The sequence below is a fragment of the Coloeus monedula genome (genome assembly GCF_965178545.1).
Source record: "Coloeus monedula genome assembly, chromosome: 20".
Classification (NCBI taxonomy): domain Eukaryota; kingdom Metazoa; phylum Chordata; class Aves; order Passeriformes; family Corvidae; genus Coloeus; species Coloeus monedula.
This window is the reverse complement of record NC_138800.1, coordinates 7378941-7406519: the sequence shown is the minus strand read 5'-3', so window position 1 is coordinate 7406519 and position 27579 is coordinate 7378941. Positions and strand designations below refer to the sequence as shown.

Here is a 27579-nt window from a genome sequence, read left to right as displayed (position 1 = left end):
CCATTTCCAGTAAAGCTTTATCAGAGATAATTCAGCATATTTCCATTATTTTATACTAAAATAGATCAGTTCCTCCATAACATTTTCATAACATGAAAAATCAATTATGTTTACATATTTATTATAATCTACATATTTTCCATAGCAGCTTTTTCACAATAAGATTAAATATATGCACCAAATAATCAGTTAAGTCCAATAGAAAGACTTGTTATAAGATTAAATAAATGAATTTATTTATGGTACTGTAGATCTTATACTGCCAACTATAGAGCAACCAAATCCTACAAATCCTAAACAGATGCACAAGTGCTGATCAGGGTCCCTTAGGGTGGAGGAGGAATCAAAGAAAAGGCAACAGGGAGAAGAAGTTTGATCTCCCAACACACAGATCCATTAATAACCCTCCTTTATCCATCAAGCTTTTTCATAAGCCCCCTTAATAAACACTTCATCTCCAAATGGGAACGTTCCCAAATCAACCAAATAATCACCCTTTATTTAAAATACAAGCCCCACAGTTTTACATGTATTAATTCCAAATGCTTCCAAATCCCAATGGCAGGACGGCTGATTAGAAGCCTTTGTCAACTTTTTAACACAGGGTTATTAAGTCTGCAAAGAAGCCTTTAAATCCAGACATTTTGGGTGTAACAGTGTGGGTCTGCACACTACACAGGCACAAGTCTCTACTCCCTCCAACTCACAGACACTATAAAATGAAGTAAAAACTTGTGCCCGTCTCGCTGGACTGTTCCAGAGGAGAACCTGGGGACTGTGTGACCTTTGTGGGTGATGGAATACATGGAATCTGTTAGGAGCACTGTAAGTGGATTGTGAAAAGAGTTAATCAAGTTCTTAGAAAGGTATTTCAGTGCCAAGGCTTGAATTTATTGGGTTATGATACGACAGATGGAAAAGTGCTGTTGAAAGAGCAGAAAATCCGTAATCTGGGAAGCTGCAGTATCAAAGCCACTGCAGATGTCAGCTTTATTTAGAGACAAACATAACAGTGTTCTTTTTGCTTGTCTGGACCAAAAAAAAGTGTTTTTTCCCCCCAGATAATGGTAAATAATACTTGTTTCACTATTCATACATTCAGCTCTTTGCTAGGAGGAGTTATGTCCAAAACCTTTGCTCACAGGCACCTTTGCCTCAGCTATAACCATCATCATTTTCATTTCTAATGGACAGTTTAGATCATATCCTTCTTACTGCACTATCAGAATAACTTTACCTAAACTACAGTATAGACTTTGTAAACTGCTTATCGTGTCTTTATAAAGATCTCTATGATGCCAGCCAAAATCAAAGTATTTGCACCCAAAAGATTCCTTTAGGTGAACTCATGTTTGGTCACTTTTCAGATGACTGAACACTTGAGTAAACAGCTGCTGGGACACCGTGCTCCCTTTTTACACAGAGGGACTTTTGTCAGTCCCTTTAAAGCCACAAGAAATCTTATGATCTCCCTCAGAGGGTACTTTATTCATATTCTGTGCAAAAAGTGAACAGAAAACCCCCCCTTTTTTTTTTCTGTTAACTTCAAGGACTTTGTGTGAAGCACGGTTTTCACAGCACAAATTATGCAGAAATAACTAGAATCTCAACCAGGAGTTAAAAAGAATTACAGAACATGTATTTAGTAGTAAAGCAACCTGAAGGCTTAAAGCTGCAATATTCATCTCTCAGGGTGAAATTCAGTACTGGGCTGGGATTAGAGGGAAAAGCCTTCCTACTGAGCTTCCACCCAAGCCAAACTTAATCCTTTCCCACTCCCCAGCACTGCTGAGCACTGGAACTGTTCCCCCACTTCTGGTTAAACATCCCATGGACACTTACCTTGCAGTGAGAAAGGGAATTAAAGACAAACAAATCCCACCAAATTTAACCCAAAGGAAGGTGAACGGCAGGGGAGGAGAAACACTGCAGCTTCAGCCCAAGCCCAGTGCCATAGTCTACCATCAGAAGCTCCAGACATCATGCTGACAGCCCCAGCCACGAGCAGGCTGTGGAAGTCTGACGCTTCCCCCACTCACTTTTCCTTGGCTGGGAGGAGGGAAGGTGGTGATGAGTTTTAGCAGAGTCCAGGGGGGGAACATCCATCAATGGAAAGCGTACAGCAGCAGTAGGATGGTGCAGACGCCAATCACGCCGCCCAGAATGAGGGAATCCCGTCGTTTCCGGAGGTTGATCCTTTGGATCAGGCTGTTCACTGCTGGAAAACGGTCTTGGAGGGGTCTGAGTCAAGGTCATAGCAGCAAACAGGAATTCACTAAGCAGCCCCAAAGCCTGGATGGGGAAATGCCAACACTGCAACTACTCCCAAGCTGGGGAAGGCAGGAGCAGTAAAAACTGATGGATAGGGAGCAGGATTACAACTGCACTTCACTGCTTACAGACCAGCAGAGAAAAGGGAACAGCCCAGAGCTCACATTTACACAGAATTCACCACCTGATCACCCCAATTACCAGCATTTTAATCTCCAGTATGTGAGGCTTAGTTACTTTTACTAATTGTGTTTAAATGAGAATGAAAAAAAAATAGAAATGGGGCGGTTATATAAAACATCTGTGGAATTTCTTCAGTGGGATCCTGTTCCTGGTGAAGGAAAATGCCAACCAAAGGCATTTGAGTGAGAAAATCCTGCAGGTTGCATGACCCACACGCTGTGCAAGCTCTGTAAAATCATGACGGTGTAAATCTATCTTTTAATGTACAAAATACAACTGCCAACAAGACCATCAGCTTCAGAGCTTCATGTCTTTGGAATCAGGAATCTTTTCAAGGCCAAAGCTTATTGAATTTTTTTGGTTGCTCTTGCCAATTGGTAAGAACTGTAATGAAATTTCTGGGTTACCAAGATGCATCTTTCCAGATGTCACGTGTCTGATCAAACAGTGCTGACGTTGTCCATTGACAGAAGGGAAGGAAGAAAACCACAAACCTGCCTGACTTGACAACGTGGCACAATCTTTAGCCCTGAGACAGAAAATGCAAGGCAACCAACTAGCCAAAATCTTAATTAACATCTACAAGAGGACAAACAAGAGGACACTCAGGCCCTGACTACTCTTAGCTGCAAACCACAGCAAGCACTGATGAACACCAACCTTCAGCTTTTTTGAGAGCAAAAAGCAGGACCTGAAATGAAATTATACTCTACAAACACATGCAGCAGGGAAGGCCAGAAAATGCTGCTGCAGATCTCTACCTGAAAATTAAATTCCATTCATTTTTATGCAGTGCCCAAATTTGACCAAAACCAGCTTATTCCCCACATTTCCCATTAAGATGCTTCAGTCAGGTTACCAGGTGAGACTGATAAAAACCTGGCCTGTTTGTCACTGATGACAGGACAGGTTCTACAGCCACTGACACTGCTGATCTCCCAAATGAGAGAGTGAAAAATTGTACCATAACTCTTCTTCTGCACCAGCAGCACCAATTTTTAGGAAAAAGGATACTTGCCAAGGTATTCATCTTGCTATGTATTGACTTCAACATCCCTCTCTGCGAAGTCATATTTTCTTTCGTTGCCATGGCAATGCTGGGGAAAGAAAGAGGATCAAGTTGTTGGTGCTAAGAATAATCCACAGCTCACACAAGAGGAGAACAAGCAGGCAACGCTTCTTCAGAGGACAATGAATGGGGTGAAGCAACATGAATGAAACCACAATTTTTCCATTAATCTCTATCCTTCGCAGTTAAATGATTTCAGTTTCATGTAAGCTGTTAACAGTGGGAAACGCTGAGATTTCTTGAAACAGGCAGGGTTTGACTTTGCTCCTCCAGCCCCAATGAAAACTGGTATCACCCTATAAGCAACATAAGAATTATGCTCTCGTGGCTTAAGCTTTAAATTTAGAAGTTTGTTTCATCCCAAATGATGCTTCCATCACAGCACAGATAAAATCAGTTTCTGAGACCTGGTCCTATGGTATATAAGTTTTCATTTTCTTTGTTTCTTTGGACTAATGCATGTCCAAGCTGTATTTTTTTATACAAATATAAAGAATACAATACAGGCGAACATAAAACAGAATTTCCCACTTCAAATTCAGTATGTTTTGGAGGTCAGGAAAAAAGCAACTCTGCTCTTGAAAACAAGATATTAAATGGAGATTACAAAGAATTGCTCAGTTGACAAGTTTGGGCTCTGAAGACACAGTGTCTGAGAAAGAAAAGTATGGCAAATGCTGCTCTCCTTGCTGGCATGTGTTTCAAAAACACATAAAGCAGGACATAAATACAACAAGGCTGCATAATAACTCAGAAAAGTCACCTCTGCTGCTGTTGACTTCATCTACAGGAATAACAATGAATAAAACAAGTTCTTGGACGAGTTCGTGAGCCTTAAATATGGAGGGGAAATGTTCTGGAGGAGTCAAAGTTAAGTGGAACCATACAACAGATAAATACAAGAAAAGGAAACTAAAGCTGTCATTTCAGAGATAGGATAATGTGAAATGCTGCTTTTAACTGATACAAACATACAATTTTTCAATACAGATATTTTAGTTCTCTAAAGTAAAAGGCAACAAACTCACAAAACCACTACAAGTTTGCTGTTAAGAAAAGAACTCAGGGAATTTTGAATAACTAAGAATCAAGGTAGAAAAAAAAAAATTATTTTCTATCTACGCACAGAAAGGTTCAGTAACCTGCAGATTCCAATCTCCCTCCCCCACACTGACTTATGTCCAGATGAGGTTTTAATAGAGTGTCTCTCAAAGCACTCCTGAATTAAGCCCCATACTTCTATAAGATGCATCCAATGACTCATTAAAACATCCATTCATTTACAGAAGTGAAAACACAAGATGAGTGCCAATATATAAAGTGCTCCTGAGCCACCTCCAAAATGCCTCTAGAAATAATTATTCACAGAACACAAGGTTCCTGCTTTAACATCTGGGGAGTGAAACTGCCCATTTCATATAAAAAGGCAGGATGTAAAGGGTTAAGAGATTGAAACCACCTTCATTTCTTTTATCCAGTATTTTCAAGAATTTAGCTTGAAGGGCTGGGTTTTACTGGAGAGCTCTGAAGGAAAAAAACTGGGTTAATTACCATTTTTAATATAATATGGTCTAGTAATGAAATGTAATTGTGATATTCATGAACAAGAGTTTAACTGGATTCCAGCTACTATTAAAAAATCAAAATTCAAGCAAAAAGCAATGTTGTTCATGTATAATTTGATTATTCAAACCTTGAGCTGGTTTAGATCTGTAAAGGAGATTATTAAATTTAAGAAGCAGCAGAAAACAGAGTTCCTGGGGACCAGTCCAGCACTTGATCTTGTATCTTGAGCACTGCAGCTTCCTCATATCCTTCATCAGATGGTTTTGGTTTCATTCCCATCCCTGACATATGTTCATTGACTTGCTGTTGCCATTGCCTCACTGACAAATGCATATTTTAAAAAATTAATCACATTCTTCCCATTCACAATATTGGCCCCATTTAGTCACTCCCCACCACAACCTCCCCACATCACCACGACCTGGTTCTGATGTCCTGGAACTCGTGCGTGACGTTGACGATAAAAAGATGAAACGTTTCTTACTGGAATCGAGATGACCCCGATTTAACATTTCACTTGGAAACCAGCAGGAACTATGCTCAGTGCTGCACTGGCTGGAACTACCAGAGCTGGGTGTAAACCAAGTTTCTAAAACCAGATGGTATCTGGCCTGCTCTCTATATTTAATATTAAAGCCCTGCTCAAGTACAACGCTCAGCATTGCTGCACTACTGGAGAGATCTCTCCTAGCTAAGTCCAAGGTCACAGCCATAAAACACCCACCTATCTCTTCCCCAGATCAGCAGGAGTATCTCAAATTCCTGTGCTTGGAGCTGTATTTCCCTCAAAATTTCTCCCACATTCCAAGTTTGCCCCTGATTGTTCAGCAGTGCCGTGGGTATGGGAGCGGCCAAATTTCCCTCCAAAGCAAACCTAACTGCTATTTGTACTTAGTTTGCTGTTTTCACTGGCATAAAAACCCCAGGGTAATAAATACTTCCAGGCATTATCCCAGTTGGACAAGTCTAACAGCAGAGATACACTTTTGAATGCTGCCTGACTTGGAAGCAAAGAGTTTTGACTGAAATGAATGTTTAAGCTGTTGTTATTTCACCCCACACTGCAGCCACATCCATCCAATGTCACCGAGGGAAATGTACCAAAAAATCAGCTCCTGGCTTCACCCATTGAGACACATCAGTCAAATCTACATTGCTGGAGAACTAAAACAAAACTCTAAAGAAAGAAATTGTTTTATTAAAAATCAAATAATTCACGTATTAGTGGAACTTCTGCTTCATTTTGCATGCCATGAATCATACTTGCTCATTGAAATTCATGACAAGGTCTATGATTAAGGGAATGGACTCTGTGACTGTGCATAGAAATGAAAGCTCTAGGTTTAAATTGGTAAAAATTCTGATTACATCACTCATTCTTTGTTTGGAGATACACTTCTATATTTGTATCTCTAAATATACACATATGTGCGTGTACCAATGCATACCTACACACAGAACCCTGCAAATTACTTTAAAGAGTATTGTTTCTTTTGATGAAGCCTAGGATGAAAACAGAAGAAACATTTCCCCAGAACTGCAAGTGATTTTGCCTGGACACTCTGGCAGGGTGTTGTGAAATGAGAGAACTCTCAAAACGTAGCTCATGCCTTTCCATTCTGAAAAGTCAACATTCAATGCAGCTGAGTTTTCCCCTTTTATTAAATCCTAATCGCTACCTAAAGAAATAGCCCGAATACATAAGGAGATGATTTTTTAAAAATTAAATCTATGGCTTTGGTCTGGCTTCAGTCCAATCTGTCAATACACAAACACTGACAGATCAGGCCTCAGAAACAGAGCTACAATAAAATCCTAAGAAACTTGTCACACAGTACAGGCAAAACTATAAAAAATATTCCAACTGAGCCAACATAAAAACACACGTTGTTGGAAAACAAGAAATAAATGGTTTGCTATTTTGGAGAAGTGATAATGTTTGAAAATGAAAACCTGAGAACTCCAAACATATTAAGCAAAATCTCTGCTTATATTTAAATCTGGCCAAGAGAAGTGAATGCTGTTCCAAAAGAACTGCAGTACAAAGTATCACATCCCACTCGCTTCTGGAGAGAAATATGCTGCAGTAAGAGCCCATGGCACGTAATTCATTTAAAAATTGATTAAAAGTTTAGTAATAATGACACATCTGGAGTGACAGCCCTGCTCACTGCTTTAGTTACTTAATCATTTCAGCTTAGGTGCCCATTTATTCCCTGGCACAGATGTTTGCTCCGTGGAGGACCATGCAGAGGAAGAGTCAGACTCCTCAGTTCTCTTCCTGACAGAAAATCAGAGCAAGGGGCTCACAATTAGTGGCTGTAGCTCGTTAACAAAAGCCTCTGCATGCACAAAAATATGCTTTCCAGTGTTTAGAATCACTACAAAGTAACAACCCCTAAGGAAATAAAAGTGTGAAGTGTGAAGGAAATAAAACGTGATTTCCTGACTTGCTTAATTAAAAAATGAGTAATGAACTGCAGCAGATGTAAACCTGGAAGACAGAGCAGTAGCCAGAATAAGCTAATTATATCTCAAGGAATCTGTCCTCAAACAGCTTCTCCTGCACAATTCCCTCTTTCATTTGGGTTACAATAGATAAAGCAATTGATCAGCTGGGTACACTTCCATCTGGTAAATTCACTTTGAAGGCAGCAGGATTTACCATCAATTAATGTCACACCCAAACACTCACCATTACCGGGGACCACAAGAAAAAAGAGTTCAAGAAAAAATTCATCCTGTTTTCAACAGAGGCAGAATTTGACTCAGATAAAGATGGAATTATATTTCATACTCCATGTAGTTACTAAACCAGCCCTTTTGTACCAAAAACCAGTAGAACATTTTTGGCAACAACCCAAGCAAGAATTTACTACAGATAACAAATGGTGCAAGGTTTGAGCTCTGAGCTCCTCTGATGACACAGAATCAAGAAGGCAGGCCAATGACATAATTACAAGTAATTACAAGTAATTTTGCAGGATATTAAGAGTAATAAATCACCATATGCTGTTTAATGCTCTCCTTACTTGGAATGGCAGCCAAGAAGAAATTTACCAAACACTGAGCATTTCTGAGATGGAAAAATAGGGCTACAAGCATGTAGGCAATAAAGGAGAGGTTTTCAGTGAGGAAAGGACTAGAACCCCTGGGCTAAGTCTGACAAATATTTCTGCTGTGGTGAAACTGTAGCCACATTTTCAGGTATTATTGCACTGACCACTTCTGGTTCATCACTGCACATTGGTGTGGTTTAACACATTCTTGCTCCATGTTAATTATCCTGAGCCCACTTGTGTGTACTTAAGCCAGCCAGCACTAATGGACACAGCCTTGCTGCAACTCTAATTACCCTTCGTGCACTGTCTGAAAGCATATCTTGCTTTCTTTCTTTCTTCCTTTTCGTTTTAGTTTAGTTTTGTTTTAAAGCAATAATCTAAAATTTAAAACCATTAAATCAGGCATTATTATAATTTGAGTTACTGGTTTGCAAAAGGTTGGCTTGGGAAGGGCACAGATAATAAAAGTAATTTATGATGCTGCGGTTCTAAAATGCCTAAATTAGTAAGAGAAGGTACCACTCAAGTATTCAAACAATATAAAAACCCCAAAAGATAAATAAATATACAACAGCAATAACCTCTCAAGCAGTTGTGGTAAAAGCCCTTAGCTATATCAGCTGCACACTGGGTGCTGAATATTCTGAATACATTGAAAGATTATAGAAAATGAGGTTTTAGATGAGTGTCACTGTGAGAAGAAACATCTTGACTAGTGGAATAGCCCTCAACAGCTCAGCCTGAGATTCACTCTGCTCCAAAGGTGATTCATCTTTGAACAGAAACCCAGATTTTTTAAGCTAGGGTGAATATAATATTTAAACAACATTTTATGTCAATATTGAACAGAAAAAAACCAAATCAAACCCACCAGCAATTCACAGTACTACTGCCAAGGAGCTGGAAACAATACAGTTATTGTATAAATATAGTGACTGATATAGGCACAATTTAATGGAAAGGCTGATTGTGTGGAAAATAATGAAAATTTTTACATTCATCCCTACCTTATTGTTTCTTCTATCAGTCGATCTGAGCTGAAAGCCAAAAGAAAAAAAACCAAGTTAAAAACAGTAACAAGCACTAAGTACTACTTTAGATCACTAATCAATGATCCCCATCATCATATTAATAAACTTGCCCTTAGAATGGTTTATTTCTGGATGTTGTCACATTTTGCTACTACATAGGTTTGGTTTATATAGACTTTAGAGAAGATGCACTGGAGTATCCTCTGGAGCAGCATTTCCTAAGTGTAGCAGCTGCTCAGGAGTACACATAAAGCACTGAGAAGACAGAAAAGGGGAATTGGCACTGTGATTTATGGAGGACTGTTTGGAAAGGAGTATTGGAGAAAGGAGTACCTAATTTTACTGCTTTTTAATCCTGCCCACCCCTTCGAAAAAGTCATTAATGATTAAAAAGCTGAGACTTGGGTCCACCTCAGAACCACGCTCAGGGTTAGCTCCCCAAACCATGGTTTATGCTGGCAAATTCCTTCTGTGGCAACACCAGCTGGATGAGAACTGAACTTAGGAGAACACAACACACACCACGTGTCAGAGAAAGCCCTGGCTGACATGTGCCCCCTGCCCTCCCTGCCACACATCGATCCAGTTTCTGTGCAGCATCCCTGGGAAAAGGGCAGCCTAAAGCACAGCACCAGAGAGGAGATTTCATTTAAAAACCGGACACGCACCATTAAGGGGAGTAACAAGATCCTCACAATACTGCCGCTACTTCTCCTTTTCTGTACTCAACTTTCACACAGGGTTTTAATCACTGCTTTGCAGCCAGCTGTGAAATGCCAGGAAAACATCTCTTGTTACAGCAATCAATATCTCCAACGTAACCCTGACATGGAACAGGTCACTTCAGCATTCCCACTTCCCATAGTGTGGCTGCATCCCTACAACTGCTCTGTTCACCCCCACAGATTCATACAAATTCTTGGAGAATAACTGCAAAAAAATGGAGTTTGCAGTTTGAGGAGGAAATCAACCTGACAGAAGAGTAATTTTATGTTGTACTGGCTACTGCTTCCAATATTAAATCAGAATTTATTACTTCCACCGAAAGGGCACGGCCATCTCCATCTTCCGCCCTCCTCATTCCAAGTGTTTTGCCACTTGGGAAGGGAAGGTACCACCAGCCCCCGGCGCAGCACAGCTCTGCCTCTGACTCAGCCAGAGCTGCCTGATTTGGAACTTTTCTTCTTCCCACAGGAATTCTGGAGATCCCCCCACACCTCCAGCGGGTGGTGCGGCGAAGGAGCGCGCTGGGCAGCGAGCGCACGCGTGCGTAACCTGCTCGGGGAGGGGGAGAGGCAAACAGAATGACTTTATTTGCCTGTGAAGAGGAGTGAAAACACGAAGGTTGCTGTTTTCTGGCTTGAAATATAGACACAGAACAGAGCACTAAAAATATTATGCTCAATTTTAAGCTGCCAGGGACTCAAGTGGGGCAGCAAACAGAGATACACTCTTCAAGATTCACATCAGTTGTGAGCACCTTGGTTTAGGCAAATAGAACCAGTTTTATTCACTGTGTGGTGTTTATTACACTGGCACAGAAGAGGAAAACACCGTAGCTGTGTACACTGAATGATGTGAGCAGTCTCACAGCATCTCCCAATGTCCCCAAGGCAGGCAGAACAGAAAAGCAATGCATTGAAGATTTCTGTAATCACTGAATCTCCAAGATACACAATCCAGCTGAGAATGTGCCTTTCATAGATAGTCTCTAACAGACAAGTGTGTTATGTGGGCAGGGCATAATAAGAATAAACTGCAAAACCATTAGAAAACAGCCTGAAAAGCAAGAGCAGTGCACAAGAATGAATCATTTTAGAAAAGGTTCAATTTTTTTAAAAAATTTGTATCAATGAAAAAGTATTAAAAACCCTGCTGGAAACACGTTACACTTCAAAAAATTCTGTGGAAGGAAGCATTACTGGAACAGCCCTATTGAAAAACCTACCTTAAAAAAATCATTACCAGCTCTTTGTCCATTTAACTGATGAAATTATAGAATTTTTATGTTGATGAACTGAAGATGACAGAGAAGCTGAACACTTTTACAGACCTCAAATGAACTAGGATGTCCTCCAAGGCTTTTAGAGCACCAAAATTAGGCTTGCCAGTTTGCAGCAGAGATACTCACTGCTTTTTATGTTAGAGAAAGCTGTAGTTGGGCAGTTTTATTACTTAGTCATAAACACGAAAAGTTATTTAAAATCTTCAGATTACATTACACTGCATTATTTTTATATGTGTATGTATGTTCATACACACACAAAAATAAACTCTGGAGATGTGGCCACCTGTACAATGATGACAGAAGGTAGTAAAAATATATAAACCAGTAATAACCAGTTCTGAGCACCAACACACACAGGCATGAGCTGCAAATGCCAACACAAGGCATCGATGTTTCTCAACTTATGTGGAGTCACCCCAAATATTTAAAAGGACGAGATGCAGGGGAATTTTCTTCAGAATGAAGATGTGTAGGTAAGGGCAGACTAAAGGAAGCACAGATTTATTAACACAACTTCCAGTGTGTTCTTCCCACCCCAAGAAGAACCAGCTCTTGAGAGGATTTGCAAACTCATCTCTCCTTGCAAGGTGAACAAACTCCACAGGAAAGGCCCGTGACTTTCATTGCCTGACATTCTGATAAAGGCAGTCGGTGTGAGCAGGAACATTTCAGCGATTCTGATGTGCAGATTTGGATTGCTTGGCAAATACAGATTGTAAAGTTCACTCACAGTGACACCCAAACAGAAGCATCTGTTTCATTCATTTTACAGCTCATAATCATAAAAATAAGTCAGATTTAAGGAAGATCAAGAACACAAAGTACAACAGGGCCCAGAGACGCAAGGGAAGTTTGCAGATCTCTGACTATTAATAACCTGTTCTCCACAAATAGAAGCTGTTCTCACAATTAAAAATAATGTTCGTTTCAATCGTTTGCCAGAATAAAAAAGTAACATTGAACGAGGCAATTGTGCTTAACTTACACATTCAGAACACTACAAAAAGAGGCTCTTAAATCAAAATCTATTGACTTTGTTCTTCTGCTGTCCAAGCAAAGACAACAGATCCAGTGGACATTTCCTCATGAATATCCAAGCAAAAGATGGTTCTGGGCATTATTAATCTGACTTGCCATCTGTTTCAATAAGCTCTGCATTTTCACCTGTCCAGACAGACAAAGCCATTTAAAAATACTACAGGAAAGAAAGGCTGGAAGATGCTGAGGCAATCACCTCCTGCAAGGAATGGCACAAACCCAACAGCAGCAGCAGCCATGCCTATGAAATAACCAGGCCCCTGTGCAACTGCTGTCTGCAGAAGATGCCACAGCTTGTCTTTTAAATATGCAGACAGGTAAATTAATCTGAAGGAGAAATTAAGTGAAATATGCCTCTAAGATAGAAAAGAGTCCTGCCCATCACGTAAGGCTTTCACAACTAAAAGAAAGCGTTTTATGTTGGTTTTAAGGTAAATCTCTGTGTCTGTATTTAAACAAAATTCATTAATATAGATGAATACTTAGCTGAGGACTGGGTTTCTCCCATATCCACAGATTTTGCTGCTGATACCCAAACCAAGCACTCATCAGAGGAACAAGGCAGAACAGTAAGACTCATCTGCACACAACTCATCTCACAACACGCTTTAAAGCCTTCAGATGAAATTAAGGGCAGTATTATCACCTAGAATAATTTAAAAGGAATAGGGAAAGCCCTGTAGAATAAACTAATATAGCACCTGATACATTTTCTTCCTTTCGTAAAGAATAACTACAGAAATAATAATTTTTACTTTGTTCTTTCTCTAACTGCAAGATAAATCACTAAGTCTCTGCTCTCTCAAACTGCCTCCAATAAATCTTTCATATTTTCACAGTCCTGGATCACCAATGTGGTGATTGAAGCTCAGTATGCAGCTTCCAGGAATGCAAATCCTGCAAAATATACTCTTATACAAATATACAGGTTATGATGAGGCAAATCTGACTTACACACTCAGTTATTTCCATCATTGTAATAACAGAATAATAATGAAAAAACCACTGTGCACAAAAAAACGCAGCTCAAACTCATTTTTTCTGCTTGCCATCAACATTCCTTATAATATTAAAAATTCATAAGATCATTAAGCTCTTTAAAAACTTAAGTAGAAGAATTTAAAGCAGAACATTTTTTTTTTTTTGCCCTGTGGTAACAACATATTCCAGATTTTATAAGGCTTGTCCCAAGTTTGATTCAATTTAGTTCCAAAGTAGCTAAAAAAGACAAAAACTGGTGTAGAAGTCTATTCATTGATTAAGACCAATATATTTGACTATGAAGCACACATCTTCCACTTCCAGCATGAGAAAAGCTGGCTGGCCAAAAACAAAGACATGAGGCAGAATAGGCATTTTCAGGGATGAACAGTTTCCCCACAGAAACCACTCTGAAAGCAAAGAAAGGTTCAAATGCTGACCCAAACTGCTGCTCTCTTTTGTGGGTTTTCTTTGAGTGTTAATTCAAGCACAAATCTGGATGCTAAGGAAATGCAATTTTGTCACACTGTCTGTTGCAGAAGGCACCAATCAAACACAAAACCCAGCACAAACATGAGCATTCATCAATGTACAAATGTGCTCAACATCATCACACCTACAAACTCTGAACACCCAACTAAGCTTATTTCTGCAGATTACTGTATAGGGGAGTCTGATGCTCAGAAATCACTTTCAATAAGAATGAGGAATAGTTGCAAAATTGGAGAAGAAAAAAGCGCAATACCACGTTGCTTTTAATCAATGCAAGCAAGTTGTTAAATCTAGAATGAAAGGCAGTGGAACAGAATCCATTGCTCTAGGCAAGAGTAAACCAACATTGTCTGGTGCTGAATTTCTTTCCAGATGGAAAGAAACCGTACATGAGGAAAAGAAAATACACAGAAGGCATCCCTTTCACTGTAGGGAAGAATCTGCCAAAGGATTTCCAGTAAAATAATCTGGTGAAACCTACTCCCTCCAACTGCAATCCTGGAACAAAACTCAGCTATAAATTCGACCTCTAGCTACATCACTAAGTAAATACCTCAACAGCTCATCAATTCCAGCAACTTGGATTTTAGATACACTAAGAAAAGCACTTTGTTTGCAGCCAACACCTGTAAACACAACTACATGTGCAACATAACCAATAAAAAGATTAGTAGTTCTAACTCAGTTTAAAGGAGACAAACAAGTACCAAGGGATTTTCTCCCTTTGCAGGGAGATCTCTGAGAGCAGGGATCCACCTTCACAGGTCTGAGAACACCAACAGCTGTTTCTCCTGGATTTCCAAAGGGTATAGTCTGCACCTCCACTGAACTGCACAGAGTTGTCTGGGAATTATCAACAGAGTGGAAGAGGAGCTGGCCAAGAAAGCTCTTTGGCATGCAGACGACTGGGAAAGTGCCTGAGAGCCCCAAGAGGGTGAGCAGCAGCAATACTTCTTCCTTTAAAGCAAATCTATAAGGGAATAAGAGCCTTCTCAATAAGCTGCAGCATTCAGTTTACCCAAAGAACGAAGGTAAAAACTTAAAAAATGAGAACAGCTCCTACTGTCTACATGAAGTGCAGCAGCTGGTTGAGCACAAACCCAGTGCCAGGATGGCACCACATAATGAGGCCTCGATTAATGCTTGGGAAAGTTCCTGGAGAGATTGACCCTCCCTTATAATTGCTCCATCTCACCCATAGGAACGAAGTGAAATGAACTGAGGAGGGCAGGCCTTACTGTAAGTCATTATCAGCAACCACAACTGTCAGAACAATTCCAGTAACTTCCTAATGGACTCTATCGGCATTTCCTCAAATTTTACATCTGCACGCACTGCCAGCAGTCAGTGGCACGGCTGCCTGCGTTATTCCCGCTGGTTTAAAACGTGGAATTTAGGTGGGACCTTTTCCTAAAGGGAAAAACCCTCAAAACCAAGCAGCACAAGGCTCTGATATCTGACACTGACCTGACTAAAACCGAGCTCTCCCAGGATAACCTGTCACGGCTGATTTGTTGGGCGCACACAGACGTGAGATGCTCAGCTTACAACAAACACAAGCTGTTTGTAATCTGTGCTGTAACAAAATAGATTGTATCACTTTTCTAGCTCAGTGTTTTTTGACTACAGCTTGGCAAAGCTAAAGAACTATTTCACAACTCACACACTCCTAAGTAACCAGGAGAACACAAGGGGGAATGTTTTCTAGAAGAGCCTGATAACATAAACAACTTCATAATTAATATCTTTTTAATTTCCAGTCGAGCTAACACAGAAATGAAGTGAGAAGTATCCCTAGGATGACAACCCCACTTTAATATAGTATGAAAACCTAAAACCCACACTGACAGACACGTGCTCTGCTCCCTAACTGCATTTTCACCTGCTGTGGTTTTGAGGGTTTTTTGGGAGAAGCTCTGTGGCTTTCATCAAGGATTTGGCCGTGGTACTTGATTTACAACTCTCTACCTGCCTGTTAATTAAGTTTCAGAAAATTATTCTTAAAGCTCCATAGTTAACTCTGCAACATAACAAACACTTGTGGTTCAAAATGTAAAGTGCACACTACATTTAAACCACGCACAAGCCAAATTCAGGATGCAATTCATTAATGGGTAAAGATCGCAGCATTTTTCTTCTGACCCAATTTCCCAGCGTTCTTAGGGCTTTTTATCTGAGACTGAACAAGATGCATTCTTCCAGAAGTGCAACTATACTTGATGTAAACAAGTCTCTCAAGTGAGAGGAAAACACTCTGCATCCTTCAAATCACAACAGAACTAAGGTCCTTGAAAAGTTCTAAACAGAACTCTATTATTAGGCTAAAATAAGGATGCTTTAAGGGGAATTTGGATCTAGTTCTGCTCAGGATCGTGGATTTGATAGAACACAAAGATATCTGCACAGCAACCATTCAGCAGCCAAGAATGAGGAGAACCTAATTCTGATGCATTAGGAGAGGCAGAAATTAAATAAAACTCAAGAATGACATTTATGCAGTAGTGTGGTAACTTTCCAGAGATACACTCTGTATATGAGAAAATGGAAATAATCACTATTTAACATACCCATGCACATCAAATTGAGTTCAACAGCTTGTTTTTACTGGAGGATCCAATAGCAAATAATGAGCAAGCACTTCTGGCCCTAAAGAATAATGAAGTGCACAGCCACACTGACAAAAAAACTACATACTGCATTAGAATAATAAAAGTGATCCTCAGATTGCACAAAAGGAATTCTATAAAACTCCACAATTGTTGATTCTGTTGAAAAGCTGCACCTGCTTTTCAAAACCAACCCATGCAGGATGGATTTCAGCACTCATGAAAGCCCTAATTTCAATACAGACCTTGGAGGGGGGAAGCTGTCCTAGTTAAGAAACAGTGTTGAAAGGAAAGCTAAAAACAAATAAAACATGCATCACCGACTTGTTTATTTCTGAAAGGAGCAAGAAACTTCAGAAGAAACCACAGAGCCCTGAAGTTTGAAGTGTGGCTTTATATCCTTCCCGTCCCCCAATAAGAACAAAGTGCTGTTTCTAAGGGGAAGCCCAGAATTGAGAACCAGAGCAGACTTTTTTCCATGATACATTCAGGTAATCTTTCACTCTGTGAGGGTTTGCTCTTTAGCTTCTGCAGACATTCATAAAGACCTACAAGAGTTTCCATAGCCACTTTCCCTGGGGTACATGGAATTCCATCCATAAACCTTCACTTTTTATAAAGGTGAAAAGCAAACAATGAGCTTGAAGCTCTTAATGCTCAATGTGTGGCTGCATCCTTTGTCACCCAGATAATTCAGTTTTGTACTGGAAGTTACAAAGGAAATTCCCAAATTAAGTTTTGTGCTGTCTGTGGTGGGTTTGATGTTTTTTTTTTCATTTGGTGTCCCCATCACTTTAGACATATTGAGGTATAAAAATGTCACAACAGTCATCAGTGTCAGGGAAATTATTGATTACAGTATTGTTAAAGCAATCCAACTATCAGCAAAGCATGTAAATAAACATTGAAACATAGAATCTTTGGTTTAGTGGTTTGGGGTAGGGTTTTTTTAAGTCCTAAACAGGAAGATTAAAAGAAATAGTTGATTTTACCTTAATGAAACTCAAGCTATTTTTAGAGGAAAAAACCTCTTAAATCCTGAATTGCTTGGCTGATTTTCATGATCTTTTATTAAGTTATTTATAAATAATAATAATACCCAAGAGAGCATCTTCCCTCATTGCCTGGAAGCTTTGAACCTCCCCAAATTCTCATTAAACTACTTCAGTAACTTGCTCATACAGTCATATAATTATACACAGTGAAGCTTCTCCTTTTCCAGGAGACAGGAACTGACTCCCTCTCTGAACAGTATTTACTATTAAAATAAGAAAACAGCAAATTATTCTCAGCCTGGTGCTGCAGTTGAGTATATGATGTGCCCAAGTGTCATATTCAGTCTGGGACTGTTACAGGGGAAGCTGATCCAGCCACTTCCAGAGTGGCCTTGCATCCCTCTGCCACGAGTCTTCAGGAGACAGAGGTTCTGCCAGCAGCCTTGGCAACCCCAGGCAGAGATAAGGCTAAAGGAAAGAATCACTGATGCAATCAAAAAAATTCTGCAGCAATAGGAGACAAAGCAGAAAGACAGACTAGAATTGTATTTTGAAACAGGATTACAGGAGAAGCTGTTGTGCATCCTTAAGTGAGCCTTTGCAACACCAAAAATCCTCCTTTGCTCAAATCCCTTCTTTGAAAACCATTTTCTTTGTGCTGCTGCTCAGACAGAGCACACAGCCCTGCCCCAGAAGTCTGAGTTGCTCAGTGGTTAAGGCAGTAAGGTGATTACCACAGCCATCCTGGCACTGGCACACACTTTTAATGCAGCATTTCTCCAACTTCCTTATTCCAGAAACAAAGAAAACAAGCCAGTGGTGTTTGGGAAAACAGTGGCACACCGTTGCCAGAGCTCTTGCAATTAATGGCCAGCAGAGAAACCCAGATTCCCCAATCCCTCCTTGCACTGTAACTTCCACTTCAATGGGCTAAGTGCTGCAGCCCTTCGCCAGCACTGCACAGAAGGTCTGCACCCAAAGAGCACCAGATCCAGTGCAAACCCTCCAACCCAGGGCCATGGAGGGCTCCTCTGTCCTCCCAGGGCAGAGCTGTTTGGGGTTTTTTCATAACTGCTACAGAGCAAAGAAGATTATTCATTCCCAAGTGCTGCTTCAGTTAAAATCTGCATTCAAATTAAGAGAATGGAACCACAAGAACGCCGCATTCTGCTCTGACATGAACAAAAAATAAGTTTAATTAAGAGGTAAGTTTGGTAATTAAAAAAATAATAAAAAAAAAAGCCCTTACTGGGCCTGACTAAAGTGGAGCTCAGCAGTTCTGAGGCTGCAGAGCAGGCAGGCAGCAGGCACCCAGGGAAGAGGCTCATCACATTCCTCCCTCCCTGCTGCTTCCCCAGCCACCTTGGGATGGAAAAAGGAATTGGTGAATTAGCTGTTTTTTCCTGCATCCTCTGTTTCCAAGAGAAGATGAAGAAGATGTAGTGGTGAATTGTGTGTCAGCTGGAGCAGTTCCTGCCCAGCCATCTGTGGGTCCTCCCCTGCAACTGGAGGCGATGGGTAGGGAGGCAACAACAGTTCTCTGGTCTTAATCCAACACTGAAGTTCCACTGAAATCCACAGGAACCTGAGCAGCAGCAGCAGCACAGTGAGTGGAAATCAGGGCATGCAGAATAGAGAACAGGGACAACAAAAGAAAAAAGAAGTTCTATTAAGGTAGAAAACTGGCAGCTTTTTCCCAAAAGATCAGGTCACCTGTAATCAAAAACCCTGCAAGGCGTCTCTGCATATTGCTGAGCTGATTTCTCTCTGCAAATCAGTGCTGAAGTGAAAATTTGTAAGGAAAGACAAAATTTAAAGGAAAACCAGTCCGTAAGTCACTCCCTCTGTTAAGATCTTCCCCGTATCACCAACAAAGTTTGGAAGCAGTTTTCCTGGCGATTATTCTCGACTGAATGTGCCCCTTTCTGCCCAAACAACAGCAGGAAATCTGAAATAGTTCTGCTGATAACAAAATGCCATAACGAATGTAATGAAAGTATTTAGTACTCCAGAGTACTTCACATACGTGAAGTACTGCACAAACATTAGTTTCTCCTCATCATCTCAGGTATGTATTATTAATTAGCACCATTACACAACTGCTGCAGGTTCCCATTATTTCTTTTGCTCACTTCTCTGATTCCTCTTTTCTCTTTCCCATGCAGGACACGTCCCTCTGATTTGTTTGCTCTCCTCTTTTTCCTCCTTCCAAAAAAGTTTCTTACCCACCTACTCTGGCACCCTGACCCTCTCTGTGCCAGTTTGAAACACTTTAAGACACACAGGGGTGTCTGAACACCTGCAGCAGGTTCATCTCATCTACCTGCATCACTCTCACACGAGACTTCAACTAAGAGGACCTTTTTTTTTTAAATTTTTACTGGATAGATTCACAGGCTGCATAGCAACACTCAGCAGAAACATGCAGTCACCTGACAATTAAAAACACAGCTAATGATATCTGCACCATACAGGCACCTGCTTCACCACCAGCCACTTCTTTTAGAAAGAGAAAAATGACTAATTTTTGAGTGCTGGAACTGAGTAATAAAGTAATAATCACAATGACAGAATTGGTGTGTTTTCACCTAGTTTTACAAGGAATTCATCATAAGTAATAACATCTTTCATTGCAATCTAAACTTCTGAGATGTCACCAATTTTTACACGAACTCATCAGTATCATCTGGTATCACTCACCTACAACACAAGGGAAATTTTCACTCACATGCACACACAATATTGCAAATTTAATCAAGCACATTAGTTCCTTCTTTGCTGACTTAGACTATAACTCATCAATAACTGCAGAATTTCTCAGGGCAGACTCTAAGTTGACAGAATCGTTTCCTCTGAGGCAGCACTTTTCACAGCAGTTTTTAAAATGCTAGGCTAGATCTATTCATCAAAATTGTTTTCTTTCGATGGAAAACAGCATTAGAAGAAAAAGGATGACTTGTCTGGACCCCTGGCCAAAAGCACACAGAGAAGATGAAATACCTTTAGGGAATGGCACAGACCCAAGAAAACAAGATTTCAAAAATGAACAGCAAGCATGACCACTCTAGATATGGTGTTTCTATCTGCATCTGACATGCCAAAAAATCTGAGGTATTAGGTAAAAATATTAACAGGCCATCAGTAATCAACAAGATCAACCTGCCAACCTTATTTTAATTAACAGGGGTTAATATTTTCTTTAAAAAAAATAGGTTTATCTCTCCAGCGGTTGGTAAAGCTGTTCTTGAATTCCCTGGGTAAAACTTAAACAGGAAACTGAGTGACTTGGAAACTTCTATCCACAGCCAGAAGAACTTCTAGACAAATCTCCTTTCCCAACAATGAGCTGATTTATAACATGGACTGAGCAGCAGTGAAGCTTTCAAAGGTAGAAGAACACGACGTGTTTTGTCTCACCCTCCCCGGTGTGGGGTGTGGCAGCGTGGGGCCCCCTGTGCCCCCTGCCCGAAGGCTGCCCCGGCTCCATCGGGATCCCAAGGTGGAAATCCCTGCTCCTGCCAGCAGCACTGACACAGCAGCCAGCCCCACCCTGGGAAAGAGAGGCCAAATGGATCCAGGATCCTCACGGCTTAATGGAAAGCCAGGCATAGCCAGGGTTTGCACAGCACTTTTCGTCATTCGCTGCGTGCCTCATGTGTGTCGGAACCTTTTATTCATCAGCATCTTGTACTCACAGATTTCTCATTTCCTCTCCTCTTTTAGGATTACCTACATATATAACATTAAGAGGATCTTCTCTGTGGTGTTCACAATGTGACACAAAAATGAAAGAGGCAGATTTAGGCAAAAAAGCAGAGGAGCTTCCTGTCTCTCGTCTTCCTCCCAGTGAGATACCCCACAAACAATCCGACCCTGCAGTTTTTTGAAGGGCATTCATGGGAAACACAGCCCAGAGAAAACCCCAGGTTGTGTTTATCCTGTCTCACGTGGTTGTGCATAAAGGAAAAGGCTGACAGAAGAGCCTGGCACTCTGCAGTGGGGCAGAGGTTCACACATTCTGTTATCAGATCATGCAATAAATATGTAATAAGTCAGAGTACTTAATATCAGAAATTAAACAGGGTCAAGACCAAGTGAATGCTCGAATATCAGGTATGAATACATAATTCCTGTGGTGTTATTACACTGCTTTGTAGAATGTAATAATACACTGTAAACTTTATGTTCCTGTGCCTGTTTTTCAAGCTCTCTTCATAGACTTCACTCCACTGAAAACATTTGGATTTTTACTCCTGCGTCTTTGTGTAAATATATTCATCATCTACTTCTGTCAATTAGTCTGGCACCAGGATTTATTGCACAACAAATATTCAGCATCATGACTCACACAAAGCTTGTCAGTTTATCCTAGGAGCATGTTTGGTGTAATTTGCCAGCTCCTGGTGATTTCTTGGGACCTTTTCTTAGCTTTTACGGCTTTTTGGCATGAATAGCTCATTAACTGCTTTCTCTGAAGACAAATATGTTGAAACTCTCTAATAATTTCCTTTGCCAGTATCTTTTTCTGAGCTTCCTGATCCTCAATTCAAGAGTTTTGCAAGCTTTGATTTCTTGCCAATGTTGTCTTCTCCTTTACACTGGATTTCTTCACAGTCCTTACAGTTATCTCCACCTTGCAGAGCAGTCTATGATTGGTTTTGGCCCTGTTTACTAAAGATCCCCAACTCACACTTATTTATGGTTTTCCTCAGTGTTGTGGTGGGTTTATTTCAAGTCTTAGCAGTTTCAAATAATCACTCAGATGGTTTTAAACTATTTCTAAAACTGCCTTACTTTTATTTTTCGTGCATTTTAATCCTATAAACATACTGCAGACTTCAGCACATTTAGAAGACCAAATAATCAATGCCTCAGTAAAGGTTGGGCTCAAATTCTGAAGACATCTGCCAGACAATGTTTACAAAATGCTGTAAGTTTTCCACTCTTAATTTCTGCAAACTTTTCAAAATAATGCACTCAGGGTAATATCAGTTTCTTAGAAGGGTATTTTACAATTCCAGAAACATTTGACCATTTTATTTCAAGATTATGCTTAACAGCAGTCACAATTAAAGCTTTAAATCAGCTAATTTCTAAGTTGTAAGATATTAAAGAAAACTGAGGATGAAGCAGTAGTAAGCCACAACTGAAAAAAACGAAGTTTTAATGTCCTGTAAAAGCTTTTTGTGCAGTTCTGGGTATAAGTTTAAATATAAGAAAGCCACAGGTAATTTTTTATTTGCTTGTTTTTATAAATGCAAGCCTGCCCTCTCGTGTGAGCCTGAGGTTTAGCACAATTACAGGCACAGAGAGAGGCAGGAAGATCAGAGCTGCCTCCTGACTCTCTAAAAACCACAAACCCTTCAGATCTTTGCTCTCACCTGCGCTGTTTTTGCAGAACAAGGGCACACAAAGCAGCTACTCAGAACTTAATGCCCTCTCTGCGACAGGAATAAGAACAAGGTGCTTTCTATTTTGCTTGTTATCTGGTAAACTAGAGTCAACTTGTAAATATTTAACTGCACAGGTAATTGTGGAATTAATCTCTTCCATCACCTTTTGTCCACATTCAGTAGAGACAAAAGGAAAAAAGATTTTTCTTTGTCTGACTGGCAAAACAAAAAAGGAGAGGGAAACCCAGCCAAATCATGGGAGTTTCTGTTTCATTTCTTAAACTTTATCCCAGTCAGTGTGAAAGGCATCTATCTACTCCCTTGGGAAGAGGAGGAGGTCTGAGTCACAAGTGACTTGCAAAAGCCCCTGAAGACAACACAGAACTGTCACTGACAAGATCCTAAAGCCCAAATCATTGACACCACCATGACTATTATCTACCCCACACAGTTTGTGCTCAGCACAAGCCAGAAATGTTCATCCAGCTGTATGAAATCCAGAATGTTTCACCTCCCAGAAAAGTCAGGCACCTCCAACACAAGTAAATAGGAAACAACACCTACTTCCGAAGGTGTTCGTGCTCCTTCAGGAACAGTTCTGTTCTTCTGTTGTTCACACCAGACCCGCTTTTATATGATCTAAAATCCAACAGAACAGAACCTTAATGAGAATTGTGAATCCAAGGAACTTCTTTTGCTTTATTCAGAGCACAGACACGTGAGCTATGCCAAGCATTCTCTCCCTCTGAGGAGAGTCCCACACCTTTGCTGGGGCAAACACAACTTACTCGATATCTTTCCGTACTGATCCCAACAGATTCTCCCTTTCTCGTATTGCCAAGAAGTTTGCTTTGGTTTTGTGGAATTCATGTGTGTAATCCTGCAATAATAAACAGGTATCCCAAAATTAGGATACTGAGGTTAGCTGAACAACGTAATACACCCACAGGAGATGCAGCCACCTTTAAAATTGTCAACTGCTCTCTAATACGAAGTGCAAGACCAGCTTACAAATTTAACAGCAAAAATGCTGGAAGTTAATGCAAAATATTCTTAAAACTCACTGCTCTTAGGGCAGTTGCTAAATTTGATGGTTGCAGCTACAGCTGTGGAGGGAAATCCACTGTATTTCTTTCTTCCAGTTTCAGATATCCTCACCTTTCTGATGAATTAGTTTGTGTTGGAATTTCCCATCAGAAGCCCTAACAAAACCTACTTCTTTGGTGTGGTGAAGATGTTCTTGAGTTTATTCTGTTGTTACACCAGATTAAAATAAAGCCTTTTCTGAGCAGCGAAAATGACTTTTAAGTTGCAATTTTAAATTTTAAACCATTTCAGGCAACTGGTATTTCTCAAAACTCAATTTAATTGGCAGCTGGCATGCACCAAAACCATTGTAACCATTCATACAAATGCTATTGCTTTTCACACTGTGTATTGATTGCACAGATACCAGTCAGAAATCAGACTGTACATGACCAGCCAAACCAAATATGCATTTTAACAGTACTATGACATGTAAACATCATTAGTCTGAAACATGGTTAATTTATAGCACTGACTGGTAGCTTTAACCATCACATTTCCTTCATCTCCCCTGAGAAGCTTAGAAGGTTTTACAATCGTGTTTTCTGAAGTGTGATGTTCCCTTACATGTTGTTACGTGACAAACCACACAGACAAGGTAATTCGTTACAGCCCTTCCCCCTCTTGCTATCTAAAACCCACCCACATAAGGCAGCACCCTTTCCTGTTCTTTCTTAGCTAAATTCTAGTCACCAATAAAACATAAAAAGCACAACTCAGAGTTCAGCGGGTGCCTGGAGAGAAGGAAAGCAAGATGGAATCAGTGGCATTCACACCTCCTGGTGAGACACTCCAGCAAGCTGTGATATCAGCATAGATAATAATAATTATTTTAACCAAAGAAAGAACATAAAGAGGCCCGTTTGTTACCTGCAGGATGTCCCTGTGGCGCTGCAGCGTGTGCATCAGCGCCGCGTTCAGCGACGGCACGCCCGCACTGTTGGTGTACTCTGCCATCTTGTCATTTATCCCAGTCAGCTACAGCAAGGAAAAACACCCCAGAAAACGTGAAATGGCTTCTTCTTGCAAGAAAATGACAATGCACAAGCTAAAGGAGCCAGCTAGACATGCACACCTTGTCTAACACCCACACTCGGATTTCCTAATAGCCATCACAGAAACCCGGACTGTGACATTGCCTAAATGCTGAAATAAACCCAAAGTAACTCGAGTTACCCTTCCCAGAAGTTGCTCAATCTCCACAGCCATGGTCTCAAACATTCTGTCCTGGCTTGATCCATTTAGTAGAGGAGTTGTGTCAGAGCTAAGGAGAAGAAAAGGAGCAGTCACTGAAAAGTTGCATCATTTCATGAATGCCAGAAATGAGGAAGCACCAATGACAGGGGTTGGAAAGCTCCACTATACCCAGGTTTGCTAGAGATGAAATAAGCTCTGAAAAATTACATTTTCTTATTCTGTGTGCCTTTAACTCTTATCTAAATGCATGACACAGTATCACCTGCAGGAAATACAACCTTCTCCTTGGAAGAAATGCCTGCCATCACACACGTCTGGTACCAGCGTCCTCCTCCCCCCAACTTTTAAGCTTGATTTATTTATTTACTGGCAGGAGGGAGCACTGCACTGTTAGCATGTTACTCCAGCAACATAATTACACCTCAGTAACACCGTGTTAGGACAACCCCCATGCCTATTAAGCAATCAGTGTCCCACAGAGCAACACAAACCACACCATTTACCACAATTAGTTTCACACACCTTCCCTATTTGCTAGTAAAGATAAACTGAAACCACAAGGAAAAGTCACATCTCAGACCAGCCTGCAGAACTGTGGCAGCTAACAGCCCTCAGAGACTACTCATGGCTCTGGTAATCTGCCTTGAGTAAGAGAAGTAAGTCTGGCACAGGACAGCAAAAATAACGAAAACAATTCGATTACATGGCAAGTAGCAGCACAGAGGCAGAAATAAAAGTGAAACTAGAGCTCTGATTCAAGTTCTGCTGAGGTGCTCTCAGGCTTCCAGAACTAGAAACTGAGTGAAGGGTTCAAAATTCAGTCATTAAATTAAATAAAAAAGAAAAGTATCAACACACATACCTACAGCAGCAACACTCACAACTGATACAGTTAACAAGCAAAGAAAAGGTTGCAAATGGACAAAGAGTTTGGTAATTCCTGCTGTGGAACTGCAGGGAAGAGCTCACCTCTGGCTCACAAGATAGACTTGAAGAGTTTTACCACGTTAATTCTTCAGTCAAACATAAATGTGACCAAAGCAAACAGAAACTACACATGTATATACACACAGACCATGTATATATACACACATCTAACAACACATGTGCAGCTCTCATTATGCTCATTGACATCGTCCCTGTCCATGGCCGAGGGATTGGAATGAGATGATCTTTAAGGTCCCTTCCAACCCAAACCATTCTATGGTTCTGTGATTATTACCCACCTCAGGAGAAAGACAGGAAGAAAGAGCCACTCGTTTTGAAGAGGGCTTGTTCCCTGCACAGCTGCTCAGTGCTCCAGTTCCCTTAAAACTGGGATTACAAATAGCACACCAGCCCACCTGGGAGCTGTAACGCTAAATTCCCCTAATACCAAGTACCTGAAAACCTCCTGTTAGTTTAATACAAGAAAAACTGGGAATTAAGCCCATGTAACAAGCACTAAAAAGCTCACTGCCCCCACACAAAATGAAGTTTAAATCCAGCTTTCCCCAGTGACCTGTCACCCACAGCCCTCTGTGACTCACACACCAACATCACATCAAGAGCAACACCAGCAGCTGCAAGGAGCTTCCCAAGAAGCCAAGCGTTAAGAGCCACAGGTGGGACCAGCATTCAGCAAACGATAAAACCGCACCAAGCACCACAGGCAGCGTTTAAAACATAAAAGAAACGGGCTAGTACCTATACCTGTCGCGCCTTCCGTCTCGGGTGCTGCTGTAGCTGGTGCAGAGTTTGCTGAAGGAGACCAGCTTCAGGTCCAGCTCGTTCTCCAGCTGCCTCGCCTGCTTCCTGAGATCTGCACGGGGCGGGGGACAGTCACGGACCCGCACGGGGACCCCGCGCCTCCGGGGGTCCCGTTCTCACAGGAAGACAAACCCACAGGGAGGGGGGACCCTCACGGCTGGGGGAGCGCCCCACGCCCACAGGAGGGCGCGGCTGGACACCCGCAGCCCCGGGAGGGTCCGGCGGGGCCGCCCCGCCGCGGAGCTCAGCAGGCACCGGCGCCTCATGGCTGACGGGCCGGCACCACCCGCGCCCGCCGGCCCCTCGGGAGAGAGCAGAAGAGCCCCAGCGGCGGTCCCGTCCTGCCGTGCCCGGGCCGTGCCCCGGGGGGACCCCGCGCCCGCCGCCCCCCGCCCCACTCGCCTTCCCAGTAGTTGCTGCTCCCCGCCGCCATCTTTGTTGTCCAACGTCAGCGCGGGCCGGGCGGGGCGGAGCGGCCGCGGGGAGCGGGGCAGGCCGGGACGGGCGGGCCTCCCGCGCCAGCGCCGCGCAGCGGCCGGGCGGGGAAGCGCCGGTGCCAGCCCCAAACGCGACCCCCATCCCGCTCCTCCAGCCCCGACCCCCATCCCAGTCCCGCTCCTCCAGCCCCGACCCCCATCCCCATCCCCAGCCCGCTCCTCCAGTCCCGGACCCCCATCCCCATCCCCATCCCGCTCCTCCAGTCCCGGACCCCCATCCCCATCCCCATCCCGCTCCTCCAGTCCCGGACCCCCATCCCCATCCCCATCCCGCTCCTCCAGTCCCGGACCCCCATCCCGCTCCCGCTCCTCCAGCCCCGACCCCCCATCCCCATCCCGCTCCGCTCCTCCAGCC

The 27579-nt window shown here is 41.7% G+C and overlaps 1 protein-coding gene across 2 annotated transcripts; it reads right to left on the bottom strand.

Moving 5' to 3' along the window:
• On the bottom strand, positions 1-27185 carry GOSR1 (golgi SNAP receptor complex member 1). Of its 2 annotated transcripts, none has more exons than XM_082294474.1 (9): positions 27130-27185; positions 26665-26779; positions 24958-25045; positions 24652-24759; positions 23484-23575; positions 23260-23334; positions 9159-9188; positions 3469-3551; positions 1-2230 (listed from the first exon to the last, which is right to left on the bottom strand). In XM_082294474.1, the coding sequence occupies exons 1-9, from the start codon at positions 27158-27160 to the stop codon at positions 2106-2108; spliced, it is 747 nt and encodes a 248-aa protein (XP_082150600.1). In that variant the 5' UTR covers positions 27161-27185; the 3' UTR covers positions 1-2105. The 2 variants fall into 2 exon arrangements, with proteins under 2 accessions (XP_082150600.1, XP_082150601.1); XM_082294475.1 differs by having other exon boundaries at positions 26671-26779.
• Positions 27186-27579: the final 394 nt, after the last annotated feature.